We start from the raw sequence: 13,588 nt of genomic DNA, 5'->3' as shown, positions 1-13,588 counted from the left end.
GGCTGCGCGGGGGGCCGGGCTGCGCCAGGCAGTGCCAAGCCGACCCGCCGCGGAGCGTGAGAGTGCGGCGACGGCGGGACCCCGGCGGAAGGGAGTGCTCCGCCCTCGGAGCACCCGCCCCGCCGCCTCCTGAACGGGCTTGCTGGGTTGCACGTTACCCCCCCACCACCTTCCAGCTCCAGAGCCCGCTTGATCCAGCCCCTTTGCCGCCTAAGCAGCGACCCTCGCCTCGACCCAGGGGAGCCTGGAGCAGCGGAGGGACGAGGCGGGTGGTGCTGGCGGCTGCACGCCGAGCTCCGCGCCCCACGGCCGGCAAGGTTGTACCGGAGCCACGCCCGGAGCTGCCGGTGGTGCGGGGGGGCGCCTGGCAGCCCGATGGCGGTGGGTGTTGCAGCCCCACCGGAAGCCGCCAGGGGCGCTGCGGCGCCGGAGGAGAGGGAGGCGCTGATTGGCTGCTGGGGCGCCTATATAAAGTCGGCGCAGGCGGCGCCCGGATCTTTTCCGCCGCCATTTTTTGTTGCGTGCGGATCTCCGCTGTCTCCGCCGCCCGCCTGAGCAGCTCCGCCGCTCTCGTACCGCCATGGAGGACTCGACTGAGATGACCAGCGGCCAGGAGGAGTTCGCCGAGGGCTCCAAGATCAACGCGAGCAAGAACCAGCAGGATGACGGGTAAGGCTGGGGGGGGGGGTTGGCTTGTGCCTCCATTTCCCTCGCCTGCCGTCCTGGGCCCCGCGGGGTGGGGGGGGCGGGGGATGGCTTGAGGGAGCTGAAGGGTGGGGGGGAAGGGGGGCGGGGCCTCTCTCTTCCCACGCCAATGGCCGCGCCCGCCTTTGTGTCCCGAGCGTCTGACCCAGTTTCCGTGGGGCGAGGAGGGGGGGGCTGCCAATCAGGGTGCGTGACGTCACTGCCAGCCTATGGGGGCGTGCGCTTCTGGCGGGCTCGGGGCGGGGAGGGACGCGTAGATCCGGCCCACGTGTAACGGCGCGGCCGGGCCTGAGCAGCCGCTACGGCCGGAACCGCTTGCGGTGCCTGATGCCGCAGAGGCATCCGGATCGCCTTTGGCTTGCGGCGGCCACGAGTCGGCTTGCTCCATACTTAAATTTGCACCCAGCTCTGTGTGTTTGTGCGCCTGTGTGCGTACACATGTATTCATATTTGTGTGTTTTCTGCATTTCAGGAAAATGTTTATTGGGGGCCTCAGCTGGGACACGAGCAAGAAAGACTTGACAGAGTATCTTTCTCGTTTTGGTGAGGTTGTGGATTGTACGATTAAAACGGACCCGGTCACTGGAAGGTCGAGGGGGTTTGGGTTTGTGCTCTTCAAGGACGCTGCCAGTGTGGAGAAGGTGGGTGTATTTCTTGTGGATCGGTGGCACACAGCATGCCTCTGTCACTGTAGTGATCTGACTCTTGTTTCCTTGTGTGTTGCTTAGGTGTTGGAACTGAAGGAACACAAACTGGATGGGAAATTAATAGATCCTAAAAGAGCAAAAGCCTTAAAAGGGAAGGAGCCACCAAAAAAAGTGTTCGTTGGTGGGTTGAGTCCAGAGACATCTGAAGAACAGATAAAGGAGTACTTTGGTGCTTTTGGCGAGGTAAGTTATAATAACATAAAATATAAGATCAGTTCTGTTTTTTAAGTGCAGCTGTTTACAACAGAAGAATTTATGAGGAAGGAGTTGGCTTAGGCTTACATAGAACTAGGGTTTGTTGAAACTATATGCACGTTAATGATTCCATATTGTTGTGGTGGGCTGGTTCAAAGCTGTCAGCATAACCCCTGGACCGCCAAATGGTTCTGGTAGCATATAAAGTTGCTTACTGGTTTCATGCATTACTGACTTTTGATTTCAGATTGAAAATATTGAGCTTCCCATGGACACAAAGACAAATGAAAGGAGAGGCTTCTGTTTTATCACGTACACAGATGAAGAGCCAGTAAAGAAGCTACTAGAGAGCAGATACCATCAAATTGGTTCAGGCAAGGTATGGGAGCTGTCATTCTTATCATGTGAAATGCTATAGGCTTCCCTTGAAAGAAACTCACATAATGGTCTTTACATTCTTTGCAAGTTAAAGGATTTCTGTTTTTACAGTGTGAGATCAAAGTAGCACAGCCCAAAGAGGTATACAGGCAACAGCAGCAGCAGCAGAAAGGAGGAAAGAGCAATACAGCTGGTGGACGAGGAGGTGGAAGGGGGCGTGGGCGAGGTAAGCATTTTAGATGTTGAAATTAAGGTAAATCCGTACGTGTGTGTACCAAACATAAAGTGTTTGTAGACAGTCCAAATTTCAGATGCATGCAGATTTCATTTTTAAACTCAATGTGGAAAGCAACCTTTTAGTAAATGCTATTTTGGTGGTTGTGATTGTGGAAGCTCAAGAAACTCTTCGTGCTCTGTTTGCATTCGAGTGGTGAAGTTGCAAGCTGGAGGTAGGGTGCTTTTGTATACCCACAATTGACAGCATAGTTAAATGAATAGTGCAGTTACCTTTTCACGTGAAGGGATTCAGTGATAGTTGGCTTATGGGTGAGAAATCATGACCTGCTTTGCTGAAGAGAAAGACAGTTGGCTTTGCTGTGCCTTGGAAATAGATGAGAAGCAGTCAGCTGGTTTTTGTGTAGGTTAATACATCTCAGTCTTAAAGTCAAGCAGTCACAGCCAACACGATGGAGTTTGTCCTTTGATATAACTTGGTGTTCAGGCAGTTAAGGATCCAAAATGGAAGTTACAAGAAAACAGTAGGAGCTGCTGCAGTGCATGCCTTCAATGTTGTTTTGTTTTTTTATCGGCTATTCTATGAGCAGGACAACCTGTTGTCTGTCTCTAATGTTGTTGTGGGTGAAAAGATCTTACAACCTATCTCATACCCAAATAAGACACCTCAATTCTCCTTAGAAAATTATTTTTCTTTGGGGGGAGAGTAAGAGGATTCTTCCAGGTAGTAGCTTTGGCATAGAAAGATTGTCATAGAAAGCTAGATGAAGTGCTATAGCACAGAATGAAATAGTAAGTTCTATCACTTACAAATGTTATACTTGTTTTCAGGTCAGGGACAAAACTGGAATCAAGGATTTAATAACTACTACGATCAAGGATACGGGAACTACAATAGTGCTTACAATGATCAAAGCTACAGTGGCTATGGAGGCTATGACTACTCCGGGTACAACTATCCCAATTACGGATACGGGCCAGGATACACAGATTACAGTGGTAAGTGGTTTTGATTTCATTCCAGATAATAGCATGCCTTTTTAAACAGGGGCCTCTTCTAGTAATTTCTGTTACATCTCTTAGTAACACATGACTGAAGAGCAGCCCTCTTGACGTACTGTATGGGAACAATCTCATTCAGAGTGTTGGCTGTTAATGCTTCTGTGTTGTTTTTTTCTGTTTTGTTTTTTTCCTCTCCAATGTTACCTACAGGTCAGCAAAGCGCATATGGAAAGGTATCCCGTGGGGGAGGCAATCACCAAAACAACTACCAGCCGTACTGAAGCAGTGTTTAGTACTTGAGGAAACAGGTGTGTACATAAATGCAAGGTTTACACTGAGTATGTCTAATCTAATTTAAAGATCAATAGACAAATGAAGAGTAAAAAACTTGCATAGCATGACTAAGCTTTTTTTAACTTAAAAAAATACACTTTCTTTTTTAAAGCCAGCTTTGCCTACAGTGTCTATAGATCTTTAACTTTGTAAAAATGTGACTTATCTTCTCTAGTACTTCAGAAAAACATAAGAGTTTTTCTGTTTTTGCGTTGTGTACCAGGTGGTCTAGAGGAATAATTAAACTTATTAAAGTATTAACAGGTAAAGTACTGAAATGGGTACAACTTAAGGAAAACAAGAATGTTGTCTTCTAACTCTGACATTATACCTTGTTTGTACCCGCCAGCGGGAACTTCATTGCAGGCCGTGTGTCACCCTGACCACGTCTATCTCTGGGGTCGCACGTTGCAGGCAGAGCGCAAGGCATACACCAGAAAACGCTGTCCTGTGGTATGGTCTCTTCCAACTTCATGTACCAGCGTAAAGATTAAAGTGGAAAACTTCAGACTTTGGCTTCTTTTTTTAATCTTTTTGGAGATTAAGTGTCTTTAACTTAAATGGTTTTTTACAGGAGTTAAAGTACATAAATGCCTTTACAGCTTAATCATTTGGTCTTCTGTTTAGTGTTGTATTTCAATTGTGGAACCTCATTTTAAAGTGTGCATTCTTTAAGATTTAATGCTTGCTTTTTTCTTTTTATAGCTAATAGTGAAATCTGCAAACCAAAACGAACTTTTAAATCTGGAAAAACATTAAAGATCATATGCATGTGGACTGTTTGAACTAAATTGACCTGATTTGCATTTGCACAGCAGTCATTTAGATGGATAAATAATTGAAACCATTTTGTCACTGTCTGCAGTGGGGGAAAAAAAAACAACAAACTGATCCAGAGCCTGATTGATACGCCTAAATTGGATATGAGTTGTTCTGGAGCAGCTTCCTGAATGGGCTTGGATGGCTGTATTTGGGAAGATAAATTACTTGATGGGTAACAAAACCTACTGTGTTACCTAAATAAATATGTATATGATCTTTAACAGTGAAGAAAGGAATATATAGAAGACTTAAAGCAGTTCATGAAAATGGACCTTTTAACGATTCTTGTAGTAACTTGCACAGATCTGACATACATTTTGTCTTAATTTTTAGGTAGAGATACTGCAACAAAGCCATCGTGCAGCGCATCGTGAGTGAATAGAGGGTGTTCTTCGTGAGAGGAAATGACTATTTTGTAAAAGACTTTTAGTGTCCGACACGCAACTGTGTCCAACTGTACATAGTGGCCAGCTAGTTTTCTTTTATGATTTTTACTTTCTTTTTGCCATTCATGTCATGACACAATGTGGGCTTGTGTTTATACAAACTTTATTTGTATAATTTCATGTTAAAGGGTTCTCTAATAAATGCTTACAAGTGAGTGTGTAGTCTTGCTGTTGACTGTCAGCTTACAGTGCTATAAACTATAGATGGGTAGATACTTTTCTGGAGGTCATAAATGGCTCAAGACAAGAGTTACTCTATATACAGGTCAGTACAACCCACTCCTTTTCCTGACCTCTCTTAAGAAAACAGTTCCCTTGAGTTAGCATGACTGGCAGGGTTACATCTTGCCCACTGCAGAAAAGAGTGGTCTGTGGCAAAGTTCTGCCAGTTTCATACATCTTGAGAGAGGGATCTAAGCTAGAGCAGCACCTTTTATTTTGTTAGCCCTGTTTGTGAGAGGGTTGTAGGGTGAGATCATCATCTTTCTAGGCTTTTCAAGCAGGTTCTAGAATACTTAAGGCTGTAACTTATTTCTCCCTGTGTATTCCCATTCCAAGCAAGTGATACAAATTCCTTAATTCTAGGGTTGGCATCCAATTTCAGTACAAGTTGGGGATCTGTTCATTTAAGTTAGATTCTGTATTGGATTCTTCTCAACAGGAATAGAAAACAGTTTTCCCATCTTGAATATGATAGCATCATTAATAAAAGCCGGAATGAATGATTTTCAGGAGAAGGGAAACTGCTTTAACCAGCAGGTTGTCTTCTGAGTAGAACATCTGGGGATAGGTAAGTGAGCGTACCTATTCAGCCTAAGCTGAAGGATTGCAGCAGTCTGCCTTAACATTGTTTGCTTTTTCTTCCTTGGAACAAATATGTATTTATGTATCAAAAATAAATCTTGATTATTAGAATGAAATGAAATGTGAGTAGTTAAATCAGAGGGGAGGCCAGTCTTGCAAAAGGGAGTAGTCTGGGAAGAGACTTCTCTTAAGTTACCAAACTGATTTTAAGGTTTATTTTTTATCAGGCAACTGGGTGTTTTATTCTCCTTTGTCATACAGAAGTGCTGCATACCACAACTTTTAAGTAGTTACTAGATCTGAGGAAGTGTCTATGTCTTGTCAGATTGGATGAGGAAAGACTTGTTGCCATCACTGGTGGCAAAGAAAGAGCTAGAAGTCACAGCAGTATGTGACTGTACTAACTTTTCCAGAGTGTACCTAGATGTGAAAGTTGTCCTTGCCAACAGTTGCTTTACTTTTGTGACTAGGACATGGCTTTACTATTACACTTTTATATATATATATATATATATATATAAAAGCACTTGTCTAAGAGTCAAGTTTTACTTCAGCTTGTATCAATTTATGGTTTAAATGTAAAAGTGACTGGTTTTATGTGCGTAGCTTAATTTTCTGTACCTTCAGGCTCCGGGAACGCGGCCGGAGGCGCAGGCGCGGGTCCCAACGGGGCTGGGACAGCCGCGTGGGGCAGGTGTCCCCCGGTAACCGTGCCCATGCTCACCCCATGCCCAGCTCCGCGGCCGCTCTCACCCGAAAGAAGCCAAAGACCGAAGTTTGGGGGCCCGGTGCCCGCGGGCAAACGGTCCCCAACTGCCTGCTCCAACGGCCCGGTGCCGCCACCCCTCACCCCCGCCCCGCCGCCGTCTCCCCGTCACGTGACAGCGCCCGCCGCTCTCCTTCCGTCCGCCATTTTAGGTTGTGTCGGTGGCGGCGCCATTAAAAAAAGCGAGCGAAAGGAGGAGGGCTCGGTGCGCTAGTGCCGGGGCTGCGATCGGGGGGCCGGGGCCTCGGCGGGGAAGGGGCCGGCCGGCGGGCGGGCGGCTGGGCGGCGCGGTCGCTGGCTGTCTGGCCGGCCGGCCTGCGCGGGTCAGCCGCACCGGCGCCATGTCGGAGCAGCAGTTCGCGATGGACTCGGCGGTGGCGGGCGCCGGAGGCAGCTCGGCAGAGCCCGCCGAGCAGCCTGAGGGGCTGGCGGGGGCTGTGGCGGGGGGCGCCGACGGGGGAGGTGGCGGCGGCGGGATCGAGTCGGAGGGAGCGAAGATCGACGCCAGCAAGAACGAGGAGGACGAGGGGTGAGCCACAGGGGCCCAGCGGCTTTTGTCTCCTTGGCGGCGTCCTGCTGGGGCGGGCGGTGTGTTGCGGCCCCGTTCGCCGCCCTGTTTGTTTACTTGGCGCCCCAGCGACGTCACGTACCGGGCCGGGCTGCCGGGGGCGGGACGCCGGCTGGGCTCGGCGGACGACGCCGCTCGGGCAGCCCCGTCTTCCGGTGTGCTGGAAGCGCCGGGCCTTGAGCAGCAGGGAGGTGGTGTTCCGAGGGCGGAGTGGCTCGGGTGGTAACTGAAGGATGTAAACTTAAACGCGGCTCGGCGTGCTCTTGAGAAGTACAGCCGGGTCGGTAGCTGGTTGGCTTTTCGGCATGGCAAGGAGTCGGGGTCATCCTGTGTGCAGGGTCAGTTTTGAAATTAGCGGGAGCAGCGCTGTCACCGAGTTCCAGATGCCGCTCTCAAGTGGGGAAAGTTCCATGCCCCTGTCAACCCAAATCCCACTGCAGTTAGCACTGGGGCTGGCTTTTCTACAAGTTAATGTGTGATACATGCGTTAAAGCTGTAAGTCAACTGTAGCTGAATGTTCAGGTTGCATTCACTTAGTATTGCCCTCTGTGGCAAACAAACTGTATGTCAGTTGTGTGTCAGAGGCATGAGACACCTTGACTTCTTTGCACCTTAAACTAGTCCTCCTGTGCTCATGAAGCTTGCTTTGAGGAAAATTGTTCTAGGTGACAACTTAAAAATGAATCATAGAATAGTTAGGGTTGGAAAGGACCTTAAGATCATCTAGTTCCAACCCCCCTGCCATGGGCAGCTTTTAACCTTCTGAGGGTCTGTCTGATGTTTGGCATGAGGCAATGTCGCATTCATATAGCAGGTGAAATTGACATACTATTCCAGTTACAGGACAGGCTGCTGCTGTATGCTGTCTCATGTCAGACCAGTAAGAAACTCAAGCTTAAAATCTGGTTTTGATTCGAGGCAGAAAGTTAGATACAGGAACACTAGCTGCTGTGTGCTCTAGAGACTTGCTGTAAAACCTTCCCGAGTTTCTGCTTCGCCTAATAACCTGGAATGCTGCTGAGAGCAGGGAAGAAACAGGAACATTTTCTCAGTGTTTTGCCAGGGTTAGTGAAAACTTTGAATGTTTTTATTACTTCTCACCTGCTCTTAACGGCTCTAAGTACCTCTGCAGTTTACATATTTGTTTTACTTTCTAAGCCGTTGAATATACACCTATTAGAAGGTTTTCATGAGGAAGCCCATCTCTTTTTGAGTCTACACAGCCTGGAAAAGGCTGTCAAGTGGTGCAGTGATTACGTCTAGCATACACTGACTTGCAGTTTAGTTCAGTGAGGTGTTTGACGTGCCAGTTCTTAAGGGGACTGCTGTACAGGAAACAAAGTGTTTTGACAGCCCACTTGGTAGTAGAGGGAAAACAGCATTCTTGGTAGCTGCTGATAGAGGGTACATTGGTGTGTTTCCTTTGCATTAGGAATTAGAGACAGTGTATTCAGGAAGAAACAGGTTCACATACCCTCAGATCTCAGAACTGTGGACTAGGGAAATCCACATGTTGACAAATGCGAGGAGACTTCCTGACTAGCCTGTTGGAGACCAAAGCTGTTGTCTGTGCTCTGTTTAGCAAAGCCTGAAAACTTTCCAAGTGTGCTGCTGGTAAATTATTTTGGAAAACTGTATGTGCTGATGTGTCTTACAAGGCTTATTTTACAAGCCTTTGACAGCACTGTGACATTTTACCTTAATTGTTTATTGTGCTCATGTTTGTGTTGTAACCATAGTCTGACCTTAGTTTTGCAGTGGAGCAGTAGTTAGTCAATTTCAGTAGTAGTAAACTGAAGCAGTTCATGTTTTGCTGCTCTGTAACTGGACTCATTGATGCAGTTATTGCATGGTCAGAAGAGAATCCTTCAGAGGGCTGGGAGTTTCAATGTTGTGTTCTGTCATGTGCTTAGTGATATGTTAATGGTGATTGATAATAATTACAAAACAAGGTTTGTATGTTAATGGTTTGTTGATAACTGCAAAACAGGTGTTCTGTATATCAGGTAGCAAATGTATGTTCAGTAGTAACTGCTAGAGTATTACTATCCCACATGTGTCAGAAGTGTGACGCTGCACCCTCTATATGCATTCTATTTTTCTGCTTAAAAAAAGCCCACAAAACAAATCAGCAAAAAAGAACCTTAATGATGGATAGACACAAGGGCACAAAGCATCCTTTGGATTGCTATCTGTATTGGTATGAGGCTGCTGGTTTACCAGTGTGTGGGTCATTTTTTCCGTACTGGTCCTGCATACAGTAAGATGTCGCACTAGAAAGGGCTTTTGGTGCTTTGTTGTCTGTAACTAATGGGAAAAGTTGCTAAAGGGATGGGAGATCAGCGTTCCTGTTCAGTAGTCTTCAAGACTTTTTATAGAGACACTTGAAGCTCCTGAACCCCCGCGTCTGCATGGAGGTTGTGTTTGTTTGTCAGAAGCTGAATGCTCTTGCAAGAATTCGTCAGAGTTAGTTCACACAAGCAGCTTTTGATTTGAGAAAGTTTGATTTATGGAAGTACAGCGAGATTGTATGCAGTTGGCAGAAATACCCCCGTGTGTGGAAAGCAGAACAGGTGGAAACATGCTGCAGTGTCTTTTTAGGTTTTCTGATAACTCTGTGGCTTAAGTTGGTACAGTGAAAATGGGCAATGTTTTGTAGAAAGCATTTTTATAGATAATAATGGATCATAGTTTTTGTTTTGAGCCTGCTGTAAAACCTTATTTATCAGTATTAGAAAAGATCATCTCAAATCAAATCCTCTTTTGAATGTGTGCATAAGTCCTCTGCCTGATAACTAGGAATGTTTGATTTGTGTGCATATTGGCTTAATATGTAAATCATTAAGTGTTTCATCTTGAGACACAGTGGTTCTTGATTTACTTATTTATTTATTATGTAATGGGATGGTTATGATTTGATTTCCAAACTTCCAGTATGCTTTTGAAAATACAAGACATGATGAGAGTTACCTTCTGTACTTGTTTGCACACCAACACTGGTCCTGTGGGAAAATGTGATTATTGGATTATTGGGATTATTTGGATTATGCCCAGGTGTTTATATCATGGCTTTGGGTGGAAAGTTGCCTATCCAGCATTTTGCTTTCTCACGTATTTCTGAGGAAGGGGATTTGATTAAACTTTTACTTGTTTTAGTTTACCAATATTGGCATATGTCCAGTCCAGACTAGTACATAAATGCTTCTGTTTAACTGCACTGCTTATAAATGTATTCTGCCACTGTTTGTTTCGTAAGCAGTTGTGTGGAAGCTCCTCAGATAACTAAATGGAATTAATCTTGTGGTGGGTCAGTAGTGGTGAGGTTGCAAGGAAGTAGTAAAGCATCTTCTTGTCACTCTTTGCAGTTTCTTGGGTTAGCAGTGTTAAGAAGATGGTACAAAACTTTTCTGTACATGTAAGCCTTTGTATGATCTAGCAAGGATCATTTAAGGAAGTTATCAAAAAGGCCGGTGTGTGTGACAACTCACTGATAAACCACGCTGTTCTTTACATTAGGTAACTGGATTCATAAAGCTTTGACAGTACAAAATTTTGGTTAAGGCACATTAACAGTGTAACTGTCTTGTCTTAACAGGAAAATGTTTATCGGCGGCCTTAGCTGGGATACTACAAAGAAAGATCTGAAGGACTATTTCTCTAAATTTGGTGAAGTTGTAGACTGCACTCTGAAGTTAGATCCAATCACTGGGCGATCGAGAGGCTTCGGCTTTGTACTCTTCAAAGAATCAGAGAGCGTAGATAAGGTAGTATTAACATAGTGAAATGATATATTGCATTTTAGGTAGCAGATGTACAACACTAGGATGATTGTGTGCATAGTTATTTGTATGGGATCTGTTAAAGATGACTGTGGGATACTGTATATTTAAGATACTTATTGAAATGTGTTTTTTTTCCTGAACTGTCTTACTTGTGACGAAGTGGCCAAGCTCAGAAATTATTCCCAAGGCATGGCTTTGGGTACTTACAGGGGAGTGTATTGCAAACCACTGTAAATGAATGTATGCTTCCTACTACTGTGAAAGTAGTAATTTATAAAGAACTTTAAGTCTTTGCTTTCCAGAGCTGTCACATAAGCCCCTAAAGCAGAGCCAATGGCTTTGATAGATTTGGCTTTATTCAAGCAAAAATTAGCTGTTAACCTTTCTAAGATGGTGCTTGACACAGCACACTCATAAGCTTTTGCCTTTGTTGACCTTTAGTGATATCTAAAGTATGGGTTCTTTACCTCATGAGGTTTGAGGATGGGATTCTACAGTAGTTTGAGAAGTGTTAGACTCTCACTTCCATTGCGTGATAGATGGTTCCAGGTGACTCTTGAAAGACTTTGTCAGCGCTGTATGTGTTAGTGGGTAGTGATCAAAATCGTGGAATTTACTGCTGTAATCCAAGTACTGAAATTGAATTTACTGCTGTAATCCAAGTACTGAAATTGAAGCAATAGCATTAACAAAAACTAAGTATAAAATAACTAGGCCTTGCAGAAAACATCAGTGAAACATTTAGCTTGAACCATGAATAAGATCATGTTTGAATTTTCTGCAGGTCATGGACCAGAAAGAACACAAGCTGAATGGAAAGGTCATTGATCCAAAAAGAGCTAAAGCCATGAAAACAAAAGAACCCGTTAAAAAGATTTTTGTTGGGGGCTTATCTCCAGACACGCCTGAGGAGAAAATAAGAGAATATTTTGGAGGCTTTGGTGAGGTATGTGGTGAAATTAGCTGTTTATACTTGTAGAACTTGTTCTGTCTTCACACATTTAGTAATAAAAAGCATCCCGCAAATGCACCCTGCATGGTTGCTGCTGTAAGTTTAATGGCCAGTGAAGCTCCATGTGTCTTAGGAGTCAGAAATCTAATGAGAAAACTGTTACAGGCTTTGAGTTGTATGAAGTAGGTTAATGGAAGGTGGTGCTGGGGTAAATCAGTCAGGAACTAATTCGTGGGATGTGTGACGGTCTTGACAAGAGCAGACCTGGGATGCAATGTTTTCGAGCATGCTGCTTTGGTCAGTTGAGTGACATGCTCTTCAGCCACCCCAGCTGATCTGCTGTGGCACAGATTCAGTTTTGCCTAAATTCTGTGCAACTGTAGTCTCTGTCTCTCTATGTCCCTGGTGTTTGGTGATGCAGGTGACAAAGTAGCACTGCAGTACTTAAAAGCTGGCTTTGTATGAGCTTTGTACAGCTGTTGCTTCCCTATTAGTTCTGAGATGTTGCCAGCATCAGGTCATTACTCTGCTATCAGGGAATCCATTTGTCAGTCTTACTGCTGCCCTCTTGCTACCTCACAGAGAATTCACTCTGGACTATAGACATCCTTTGAAGTATTGTGTGTCATATGTAAGGAGAATTCTACCTTCTGTAGTCAGGTGTAAGATCTTAGTAGCATTGTGGATGACCAGAGCGATGCACTTACACAAAGCTACATCTTTTTCATATGAAACTTGAACATTTAGGTCTGCTCAAGGTTTGAAAAACCTAGTTACTTCAAGTCTTAACTGAGTTAAAACTGAAAGTCAAACTGAGACTATTTATCCAGCATAACTACAATATTCTTTGTGCACCATATTTTAGATGAGTTCCTGAATGGGCAAATGATACTATGAGTTAGAGGGGAAAGATATCTTTTACACAATTATGAACACTATTTATAGTGAAGGTGATGATTGTGATGTTGCTGTTGATGGTCTAGTGATACAAAGCCTACAAGTGAGGCACATTATCATATTCAAGTCTAAACAATTTCAGTTAATAAATAGGACCTGTTAGAAACATTTTTAAGTGGCATGAATGGCAGGTTAAAATATAAAATCACTGTCTTCTACCAGGTTGAATCAATAGAGCTCCCCATGGACAACAAAACTAACAAGAGGCGTGGATTTTGTTTCATCACTTTCAAGGAGGAGGAACCAGTGAAGAAAATAATGGAAAAGAAATACCACAATGTTGGGCTTAGTAAAGTAGGTGGAGTTTTTCCTAGAGAAACTGAATAATGACAGTAGAAAGGAATTGCATTATCTGTTGCATCTGTTTTGGGATAAGAGTCTGAAAATACCTCTAAGCATTATTTCTCACATGTCGGGATTAAGACTATGAATTATTTATACAGGTGTTAGGATTTGAGTTACTGTAATCTTAACTTCTGAGCTGACGGTGTTTCGTGAGGTTTTGTACTGCACCACATCTGAGGAGAGGGCTGGGCCACAGCATGTTTTCTCATTGTGAAGCTCCCACATTCTCTTGCTGTGTGGTGAGAATGCTGTGCCACTGATCTGCTCGATCAGACTGTGCCGTGTTTTCCTGGTAGCTGGATCGCTGTTTGTTTAATATGGAAATATTTTATTGTTTTAAGCAAAATGTTAATGTATCTTAGAGTGCTCTCAAAACTGCAGTGAAATGGGAAGATAGGCTTTTCTCTTGGAAGTTACATTCCTTTCAGAAACCTTGTTGAAATTCAACCTAGTAACAAAAACTCTGATTGTAGCTGGCCTCTTTTTAAGTGGATGAACATGTAGTTGAAGGCTCAGAATGGAGTTGACCATACTTTTGTAACTCAGATTTGATTTCACTTTTCCCAGATAAACAGACCTCAGAGGTTTGTTT

At 44.5% G+C, this 13,588-nt stretch overlaps 2 protein-coding genes across 6 annotated transcripts in view; both read left to right on the top strand.

Moving 5' to 3' along the window:
- Nucleotides 1-478: 478 nt before the first annotated feature.
- HNRNPDL (heterogeneous nuclear ribonucleoprotein D like) lies at nucleotides 479-4,981 on the top strand. 3 transcript variants are annotated; one of them, XR_004549843.1, is made up of 9 exons: nucleotides 479-669; nucleotides 1,178-1,346; nucleotides 1,434-1,595; nucleotides 1,855-1,986; nucleotides 2,097-2,211; nucleotides 3,051-3,218; nucleotides 3,432-3,529; nucleotides 3,904-4,007; nucleotides 4,710-4,981. XR_004549843.1 is itself a non-coding variant. In XM_034064585.1 (8 exons), the coding sequence occupies exons 1-7, from the start codon at nucleotides 581-583 to the stop codon at nucleotides 3,500-3,502; spliced, it is 906 nt and encodes a 301-aa protein (XP_033920476.1). In that variant the 5' UTR covers nucleotides 479-580; the 3' UTR covers nucleotides 3,503-3,529; nucleotides 3,904-4,981. The 3 variants fall into 3 exon arrangements, 2 of the variants coding, with proteins under 2 accessions (XP_033920476.1, XP_033920475.1); XM_034064585.1 differs by having other exon boundaries at nucleotides 3,904-4,981; XM_034064584.1 differs by lacking the exon at nucleotides 3,904-4,007 and having other exon boundaries at nucleotides 4,710-4,978.
- Nucleotides 4,982-6,709: 1,728 nt separating this feature from the next.
- Nucleotides 6,710-13,588, top strand: part of HNRNPD (heterogeneous nuclear ribonucleoprotein D) — an 11,528-nt gene continuing 4,649 nt past the window's right edge. For all 3 annotated transcript variants that reach the window (XR_004549842.1, XM_034064582.1, XM_034064583.1), the window contains exons 1-4: nucleotides 6,710-6,921; nucleotides 10,556-10,724; nucleotides 11,527-11,688; nucleotides 12,814-12,945. Coding sequence is in view for 2 of the 3 variants with exons in the window: in XM_034064582.1 (XP_033920473.1) it covers nucleotides 6,734-6,921; nucleotides 10,556-10,724; nucleotides 11,527-11,688; nucleotides 12,814-12,945 (651 nt within the window). In the remaining variant the exon portion in view is untranslated. The remainder of the gene's footprint in view (nucleotides 6,922-10,555; nucleotides 10,725-11,526; nucleotides 11,689-12,813; nucleotides 12,946-13,588) is intronic.

This window comes from Melopsittacus undulatus, chromosome 7, assembly GCF_012275295.1.
Source record: "Melopsittacus undulatus isolate bMelUnd1 chromosome 7, bMelUnd1.mat.Z, whole genome shotgun sequence".
NCBI classification, from domain to species: Eukaryota; Metazoa; Chordata; class Aves; order Psittaciformes; family Psittaculidae; genus Melopsittacus; species Melopsittacus undulatus.
Note: the sequence above shows the minus strand (reverse complement) of the source record. Positions and strands in the feature narration are given on the sequence as shown.

Bases quoted from the DNA above. Each gene is read 5' to 3' on its own strand.
- HNRNPDL (XM_034064585.1), top strand. From the start codon at position 581: ATGGAGGACTCGACTGAGATGACCAGCGGCCAGGAGGAGTTCGCCGAG. The intron at 1,347-1,433 runs GTGGGTGTATTT...TGTGTTGCTTAG, and splicing joins ACGCTGCCAGTGTGGAGAAG to GTGTTGGAACTGAAGGAACA. The intron at 3,219-3,431 runs GTAAGTGGTTTT...TGTTACCTACAG, and splicing joins AGGATACACAGATTACAGTG to GTCAGCAAAGCGCATATGGA.